We start from the raw sequence: 9,150 nt of genomic DNA, 5'->3' as shown, positions 1-9,150 counted from the left end.
AGCACACTTCTTGATGTAATTATTCACAATTTTCTGCTTTGTCATGAAAGCTCCTTGTTCAACACATCATAAGATTCCTTCAACCTCTTCATGTTGTTAATCAATTCACTGTTTTTCTTTTTCATGATCTCACAGGTTTCATAATTCACTGGAATCTTTCGAACATCAGCTTCTTCATCAATTTTGAACTTTGGAACTTCTTTTACTTTTCTTTTGATCACTGGAACTTCTTCATCATCATTGCTGACTGGTGTTTTGATCTTTTTCTTTTTAGCTTTATCATCTTCACTATCACTTTCTGCCATCATTTTCAAATGATCTCTCATTCTTTTTGCGTAATACTCATTATCATCATCACTATCTTCTTCAATTCGAGCAACAAAAGCTTGATGACTTGAAGTTTTGTTAGGATCATAATCGTCCCAATTAAAATTTTCCCAACTAAAACCTTCAGGTAACTTTTCATCATCTTGATCTATCAAACATGCTTTTCCATCAGCTGAAACATATTTGTCCCAACTGAACCCTGTTGACGATTTCTCCTCATCATTATTCACCATACATGCTCTCTTTGAAGAATCTTGAATCACCTTTCTCCCATGTGCAACTTGTGGTTCTTGTTGATGTGATTGTTGAGCAACTTGATGATAGATCGCTTTCTGATAGTAGTCATTGTTGTTGAATGGGTTCTAAGCTCCACTTGCTTCGTGGTTTGTGCACTCCCTCTTGAAGTGTCCTTTTTCCCTGCAACAAAAACAAGTAACTTTAGATTTATCAAAACCTAAAGTAGAAACATTAGCCTCACGGAGATCATCTCGTCCCGTGATCTGTTTGAATTTCTCAGCACTTCTTAACACACTCGCCAAACACCACTTAATATCCATCAATTCCATCTCCTCAGCATCTATTTGATCATAATCCTCTTTTTTTAAGCATTGGATTCCCGATCCTTCCTGCTACAAAACTTCCATACGACTCTAAAACAGTCCCCAACAAAGACATGTGGCTTTTTGCAACTTCTTCTGTGTAATCTTATCATCCTCAAGATTCAATACAATATTGCACTGTAACTTCTTGCCATTCTTTGTTGTAGAAAGGTTAGGATCAAATGACGGATATGATGAAAAACTTGTTTTAGTGCTTGATCCTTTGGATGAACTTCCCGATGAACTCTTTGCGTTGAATGCAGTTTCAACTTTTGGTGACACGTTTGTCTTATCATTCAACCCTGCTTTGTAATACAGCCCAATATCTTGTTCACCATCAAACACTTTCATTCTCGAAATCTTCTTTTGCTCCATCTCCTGAGCTTCAAGTTTTTCAATGAATTTGCTCAAAGTTAAATTGCTAAAACCTTTTTTATTTCTCAACATCATCAAGTATGTGCCCCAAGTCTCATGTGGCAATGCATCAGCCAGTTTCTCAATCAACTCTTCATTATCTTTATTTATGCTAACCCTCTTCAGGTTTACCAACAAATTGCAGTATCTTTCAATTATATGCTTTGTGCTTTCATTTTTCAAACCACGGAATAGATCAAACTCTTTTTTCAGAAGCGACTTTTTATTTTTAATCATTTCTTGGCTTCCAACAAACTTGGATCTTAACGCTTTCCAAATTGAATATGCACCCCCGCTGTGTTGCAATAAGACTAATATATCTTCCTACACAGCTTGTTGCAATAAACTGATCATCATTTTCTCATTCTTATATTTCTTTTTCTCATCCGCACTAAGACCTTTGATAGCAATCTCTTCTTCATCATCATTTCTCGGTCTAACGTATTTTGTTTCAATGCATTCCCAAGCATCCAAATAATTTGCTTGCACCCAGTTTTCAAACTGTTCCTCCCAACCCTTATACTCCTCGATATTCATGAGCTTAGGTGGTTTCTGCATCGTGCCCGTTTCATTTTCCAACATCGTGTTTTGTACAATGGAAATTGGAGTAGCAAAGGCGTTGTACAATTCCTCTTCCATGTTTCAGTTTTCAAAATTCACAAACTCAGACAGTTCAAACGGAATTACACTTCAAACGGAATATCAGTCCAAACGGAATTAGCCTTGGAACGAAATTAGGGAAATTACCCTAATTTCGTTTGAGGTTGCACTTTTTCAAACGAAATTATTATTCTGTGCGGGATTATCAAACGGAAATACAACTTTCAAGCGAAATCACTAATTCCGTGCGAACCTCTCAAACGGAATTAACCAACTGATGCGGAATTAGCTAATTCCGTGTGAATTTTCAAACGGAATTTACTTTCAAGCGAGATTACCCCTAGTTTCGTGCGGAATTATGCTGATGTCATCATCTCGAAACGAAATTTTTCAAATTGATCAAGTTCTAGGCCGATTTTAGTTCTAAAACTTTCTAGGGTTTGTTGAAACAGTAATGCACACATGATGTGTGAAAATCAAAGCATTTTGACCGTAAAATCAAGTTCAATTTTAAAAATAAGGTGTAGAAATCAGAATTTGCAGCTGAATTGGAATGAACTCTTCCTCCTGAGCTCTGATACCACTTGTAGGATCGGTTTCGGACCCGAACGAGTCGATCAGAGGAGTTTATACTCAAAACGAATGGCGGAAACAGTCGTACTGAGGTCAATTCAGCTAGAATATCACTTTAACTGTTGATTTTATTGATATGATGACAAATTACAGCGAGACGACACTTCGGCAGCACTTCGTTGCACAAACCGAAACTGTTACAACTAATCTCGCTTGAACAGGTATATATAGACTTCTGATTCCGCTTGAAATGGTTACAAATGGAATTAGATTTCACACGGAATCTAATTCCGTGCGGAATTACATGAAAGACTCATTCAAGAGGAATTACCTTTACAAGCGGAATTACATTAATCTCGAACTACGTGCCCTGATCTAACATTCTAAATACAAGACTCGATACAAGACGAAGTCGACAGACGCATGCACTAACATTTACCATAATCTAAATAGTTTAGTTTAACCTAGCCGACATACCCCCCCCCCCCCACCACCTATGTAATCGGCCAACATGGCCCCCACATAGAGATTTCCTTCAATATTATATTAGATTGTGTTTCTCTATTAAGAGCATAAGATCCATGAGTTAAATTGTTAAAATGGACAATAAGTAAACATAAGAGTTCTAACTTTTCATTCTACACATACTAAAACACACACAACTCTCTCCTTCTTCCTCTTGTGCTCTCGGCCGAAACTCAACACACACACACTCACCATCATTCAATCATTCTCATACAATACAAGCATATACAAAGGTGTTAGAGGTTACACAAAGGAGATAGGAGCTTTCGGAAGTTCAAGGCATTTGCTTTTATCCATCTCTTATCTTCTCTTGATCATCCCTAGCCTTGAGCTAGTGGTAAGAACCTTGATCTTTCCATTTCACTTCTATTTTAAGTGGTTAAAAGATGTTACATAATGTTAATCATTAAGAACACTAAGAATCAAAGGAATTAAACTTGAAACATAAGCTTAAATCATGAAGAAATCTTAACATTTAGGTGTTGTTATGCTTGATGATTGTTGTTTATTCATGGATTTGATGTTGATCATCATATGATCTTGCTAGATCATGATTAAAAACATAATATAGCAAGATGAGAGGATGAAAATGTTGTAGGATTATAGATCATCCTCACATAGAACATGAACTTGAAAGAATATGTGGTTTTCATGTAAAATAATGATCAAAGTAAGTTGTAATACTTGTAGATCTAAAATTTCATGGATGATTTCTCAAGAAACCAAGTTAAAAATTCAAGTTTTACTTAATCTTGGTTCTTAAACAAATAAACCTTATTTTTGGTGGTTAATAAAGTGTAGAAATATATGTGTAACAAGAAAAATCCATGAAGAAACATTTTTAGAAAATAAGATTGTAAGTTGTAAAGATCTAAATTCTTTAAAAATGATGTTTTTAAAGAACCAACCACACTTTAAAGGGTAACAAGACTTATTAAGAACACTAGTAAGTTACTACATTTTTTTGTGAAATTTCAAGTTCATCAAATAGTAGTTTATGCTTGTTTTTGCCAAAATTGGTAAGTAATGATTGTTTGTTGTTGATTTGGATTAATTGTGGTGATTTTACAAAAGAAAATGATATACCTTGAAGGTATGGAAACCTCCATTTTTAGGGGAAACTATGGCAAAATTTTTCTAAAAATTAAACACTTAGAAAAATATTTCTAAACAAATATTTACAAGTGTATTTCAAACCATAGATCTTTACATATACTTTGCCATAAATTTTGTTACAAAAATTATAAATATTGGAGGTTGGTTTTTATAAATAAAAGTGACTAAATATGTATTTAGGAAAATATATATTTAGAAGTCACCATATGTGTGATTATTTGTATACTTTGTGTATTAGTTATATTATTTTAGGACATGAAATAATAGAACTCACTAAAATACCAAAAATTACAATCCAAAATATTACCAAAATTCCAAGAATATGAATATACAAGTTATACACAAAATATTTGTGAAACCAAACAAAAGAATGTAACTTACAAAATATTCCGGAAAATTTATTCACAAGCATATTTTTGGTAAATAATATTTTGGACACCAAGGAAATGAAGATATGATTTTTACAATTACTACAAGAATATATCATATTCTTGACAACGGAAAATTATATTATTTTTGGCAAGCATAAATATATATATTTCTCTTGAAATTTTTAGAAGATATATTATTTTTGAAAGAAGGAAAATTGGTTTTTAATAAGCCAACCTTTGTCCCGTTGGTAAATAATAATCTTACCTACGTAATTGGTATACAATAATCCTACTTATCAACATGTTGGTACTCAATGAACTTCCGTTAATTTTTTTTAACTGAAGTTAGTTTTTAAGTTTTATTTATTACACAAACAGTCCCTGTAGTTGTAATTTACTAGTTTTAACTATTTTAAAACTAGTAAATTACAGTCCCTTGAGGTTTTTTTGTTTTATAAAATAGTTAAAACTAGTAAATTACAACTACAGGGACTTTTTGTGTAATAAATAAAACTTAAAAATTAACTTCAGTTAAAAAAAATTAACGGAAGTTCATTGAGTACCAACATGTATGTTGATAGGTAGGATTATTGTATACCAATTACGTAGGTAAGATTATTATTTACCAACGGGACAAAGGTTGGTTTATTAAAAACCAATTTTCCTTGAAAGAAATATATATTTTCTCAACAAACATGAACCACAATATTTTTGAGGTTAAAGATATATTTTCTCAAATAAATATGAAATATATCATTTTTGGAGAAAAATAAGTTTATATATATTTTCTAAGTTAGACATGAAAATATATTATTTTTGGAACTTATATGAAAATACAAATATTTTTGCCAAAGGAGAATTATAAAGAGTATTTCTTAAAATATATATTTTGAAAATATATATTGGTGAACTTTTATTAAAGATAATATTCCGGAAAAATTAATACGAAATTGAGTATAGGGATACTTAATGAATACAATAAAAATATGTATTCTCATACATATAAATTCACACCGGAATACGACCCCCACACATAGCAGTAATATACAAATACAAGAACACGAATACACCCATCCTTGGGAAGGAAATACATGTGTAAATACTTGAAGAGTATCAAGTTAAAATATATTATTATTCCAAAAATTTAATAAATATAAATTAAGTTAAAATATTTAATATTTTAACAAATAATTATATAACTTGGAATAATAAAAAAGACACTAATTAATACTAAGTCAAGGCACGACCCGCTCGTCTATTAGACATTAGTACATTGTAGGTAGTCGTATACACCAGGTGAAGCTTTGAGTTACGGTGTTTACGAAGGCGTAAATCTGTGAGTTCATGTCCCCTTTTTTGTTTAACTGTTTTCGTTTTATAACTTCAGGGTTGAAGTACATGTTACAAATGATTATGATTACAAATGGTTAACTAAGAAATGAACTGTTAGATCATGTGAATGGGTAGGCGTTAACCTGAGACCATTAATCCTTTATAAGGACCGAGGGGAATGAGTTATAGATCTATTTGGGTGTTGCGAGCCCCACCCGTTGGTCCGCGAGTTGACCGCATGTGGTGATTATGTCGTTCCTGCCGGGAGGCCCGGTTTGAAATACGCAAAGGATTGAGCCTTCCTACATCGTTGTACACACGTTGATGGCCTTGCAAACCATTAATTCATCTGTTCATATTCTCTTTCATACCATGATTTACAAACATACTTACATACTTTCACTGATTCAAAGGTTTATTCGTGCACACAAAACAAACACATGAACTCGCTCAACTTTTGTTGATGTTTTCAAACTACATGTATTTCAGGGAATTAAAGGTGGATGTGGCCGGGCATTGAAAGGTTTCAAGTTATGTTAAGAATAAAAGATGTCATCAACGGTATTAGGGTTTGGTTAGTGTGTCTTATCCGGGACAAGACACATCTTCCAAAGCCTAGTTTTATTTAAAGTCTTTTGTGAGTCCTTATGGAACTCTAAACAATTCGTGTGGTTTGTAATTCGAATTTGAAGTTTATGTGTCAAGACAATGCTGTGATGTTTTTAATCTTATTTAATGGATGATCATCGTTAGTTTTATGATATAGATGTTGTTATGATTGAATGCAATGATATTAAGCCAGTCACACATAATCACGCTTCCGAAAAAGTCAGGGTGTGACAGTTTGGTATCAGAGCTTCGATTGTAGCGAACTCGGATTCTTTTTCGAGTCTAGACTACAATTATTAGGGCTCTCACGAAAATATTTTTACAACACGTTTTTCATTGCATACACGAAACGCCTAGATCCATGGAACAAACATTTTTACAAATAAAAGACAAGAAACACAATGCACAGTTACCTTGTTGGTTTAGTCTGGGAGACTGGTTGGTTTAATCTGGGAGACTGGGTGGTTTAGTCTGAGAGACTAGGAAGGATACATGATTACATTGACTTTTCTTGCATACTTAATCTTAGTGGTTAATATATGTGTACATGTTGTGATTGTCCTGTTACAGACACTATGTCATCATCCGAGAGTGGATTGTCCGATACCGATGACCCTATGGCTATGGTTTCTGACGATGAGATCGCCCCAAAGCCAGAGATCTTTACATCCGACACTGACAGTGAGCCAGACATGATACCCGACGACGAGGACGACTTCCAGCCATTCGCGTTACCTGATTTTGGAGACGACTTACCGCTTGCTGATGGTATCCCAGACGAAGATCCTTTTGTTATTCCCATTCCAGTTCACGATCATCTTATCATCGATCACTCCGATAGTGAGCATGTCGTGGCACTGATCCTCGCTCCCGTTCCTCTCATGGTCATCCTACCTGAGGATTGGCCTTTCGATGATCTTTTTGACAATGATTTTGCTCTGTTTGTTGATGGTCCTCCCGATGATGCCCATGGTGATGGAGAGCTCAATGAGGACGTTGTTGATATTCCACTTCTTGGGATCCCCGTTATTGAGATTTCTTCTGATTCTAGTTTACACTCTGTCTCAGATTCCTTTGAGTCTGTGACCTCTTCTGCTTTGCAGGCAGTTGGTTTGCGACGTTATGCCACTGATTCTGATGACGATACGGCCATGTCAGCTGCACCGTCTCCTCCACATGACTTTGAGCCTGGACTTGAGCCCGATTATGTCCCTGTTGATTAGCCTGTTAATGCACCCGCTGATCCTGAGCCGATACCTGCTCCTGAGCCTTTACCTGATCTTGACCCTATTCCATTTGGATTACCTGACATTGCACCCCTCATACCTGATCCAGTTCCTGCACCTGTGGATCCTCCTGTTATTGAGCCAGTCACTCCTCCACTTACACCCGCACCCGCTGATGTTGCTCCTTTTCACCCAGTGGAGTCTGATGTTCACCGTCTTGATCTCCCTATCGTTTTCTTGCTGTACATACCCGCACCCCTTCCAGGGGTGGGCACTTCTGGCCAGCAGCCTAGTCATGACCCTCATGTTTCAGCAGCTTTCCCACACATACCTCAGTCTGTACCTTCTACTCATTTTACTTCTTCACCACTTGATGAGCCACTCAGATGGTTCTCACCGTACACCATGCCGATTTCTGATCCCTACCATCCTTCGCACTTTACTGGTTATACACGGGATGAGCTACTTTTATCACTTCAGCTTTAATATGAGATCATGAGTCGTAGGATGTTGGAGCTTGAGATGACACCGCGTCCTTTACCATATCCGTGTCAGTCTGCTTTTGTTCCCCCTCGTTCATCACCGTCCCCGTTTTCGCATCCTCCTGCACCGCTTACTCCATTTCCTGAGTTTGATACTTCATTTCTTACAGTTGAGCAGCAGATCAGTTATCTGTTGCGTCATGTTTATCAGCTTGAGGAGGAGCTTGCGCATGTGCGCAACTTGTTTTTTGTTCCTCCACCACCATCAGCATAGTTGTTTTTTGTTTTATGTAGGTTGCTTTGCATTTAATGAGAGCACTACTATTGAGCTGAGGTAGTGAAGCATTTTGGAGACCACCTTTTGACTGTATGACTTTTGGTAGATTGATAGACAGTTTGGGGAAGGGTAGTGTAATCATGTGCTCCCTTTTGATACGATACTTTTGTAAAACATGTAACAATATTTGTGGTCGATGATTAATGAAAGCTCAATCATCATGTTCTCATTAAATACGTGGTTAATTTACTTGTTTGTGTTATGATTGTGATGATTACATGCTTACTTGTTATAGTAAACACTAATATATACATACTATATATTTATCATACGAATATGACCTGACCTAGACAATCTTCTTTATAGAAGATGCCTCCTTGAAGGAATACTCAGTTGCCCACAACAGAGGCAGAATTGCAAGAACGGATTTCACAGGCAATCGCACAACATGAGGCCTTGCGCTCTGAACACAGCGGAGGTACCTCAGGAAATAACCCACCTCACAGTAATGTTTAAGTCACCTAAGACACATTACAATGCGTTTGGACATTCCATGTGCATTTGGTAATGCTTTCTGTGAATGATGTTGCTTGTACAGGTTGTACTTACAAGCAGTTCCTAGACTGCAAGCCTTTGAACTTTGACGGCACTGGTGGTGCTGTAGCTTTTGTAAGATGGGCTGAGAAAACAGATTCTATG

General features: G+C 35.9%; 1 protein-coding gene across 1 annotated transcript; it reads left to right on the top strand.

Annotated features, from left to right (window-relative positions):
* Positions 1-7,041: 7,041 nt before the first annotated feature.
* LOC110931637 (BCL-6 corepressor-like protein 1) lies at positions 7,042-8,448 on the top strand. The gene is made up of 3 exons (XM_022175022.1): positions 7,042-7,569; positions 7,690-8,081; positions 8,199-8,448. Exons 1-3 carry the CDS (start codon positions 7,042-7,044, stop codon positions 8,446-8,448), a joined length of 1,170 nt encoding a protein of 389 aa, XP_022030714.1.
* The last annotated feature ends 702 nt before the right edge of the window (positions 8,449-9,150 follow it).

Source organism: Helianthus annuus, chromosome 8 (assembly GCF_002127325.2).
Source record: "Helianthus annuus cultivar XRQ/B chromosome 8, HanXRQr2.0-SUNRISE, whole genome shotgun sequence".
NCBI classification, from domain to species: Eukaryota; Viridiplantae; Streptophyta; class Magnoliopsida; order Asterales; family Asteraceae; genus Helianthus; species Helianthus annuus.
The sequence above is the reverse complement of the archived record's forward strand: the minus strand, read 5'-3'. Positions and strand labels throughout refer to the sequence as shown.

Bases quoted from the DNA above. Each gene is read 5' to 3' on its own strand.
- LOC110931637 (XM_022175022.1), top strand. From the start codon at position 7,042: ATGTCATCATCCGAGAGTGGATTGTCCGATACCGATGACCCTATGGCT. The intron at 7,570-7,689 runs GCAGTTGGTTTG...CCTGTTGATTAG, and splicing joins TGACCTCTTCTGCTTTGCAG to CCTGTTAATGCACCCGCTGA. The intron at 8,082-8,198 runs GTTCTCACCGTA...CATGAGTCGTAG, and splicing joins CTTGATGAGCCACTCAGATG to GATGTTGGAGCTTGAGATGA.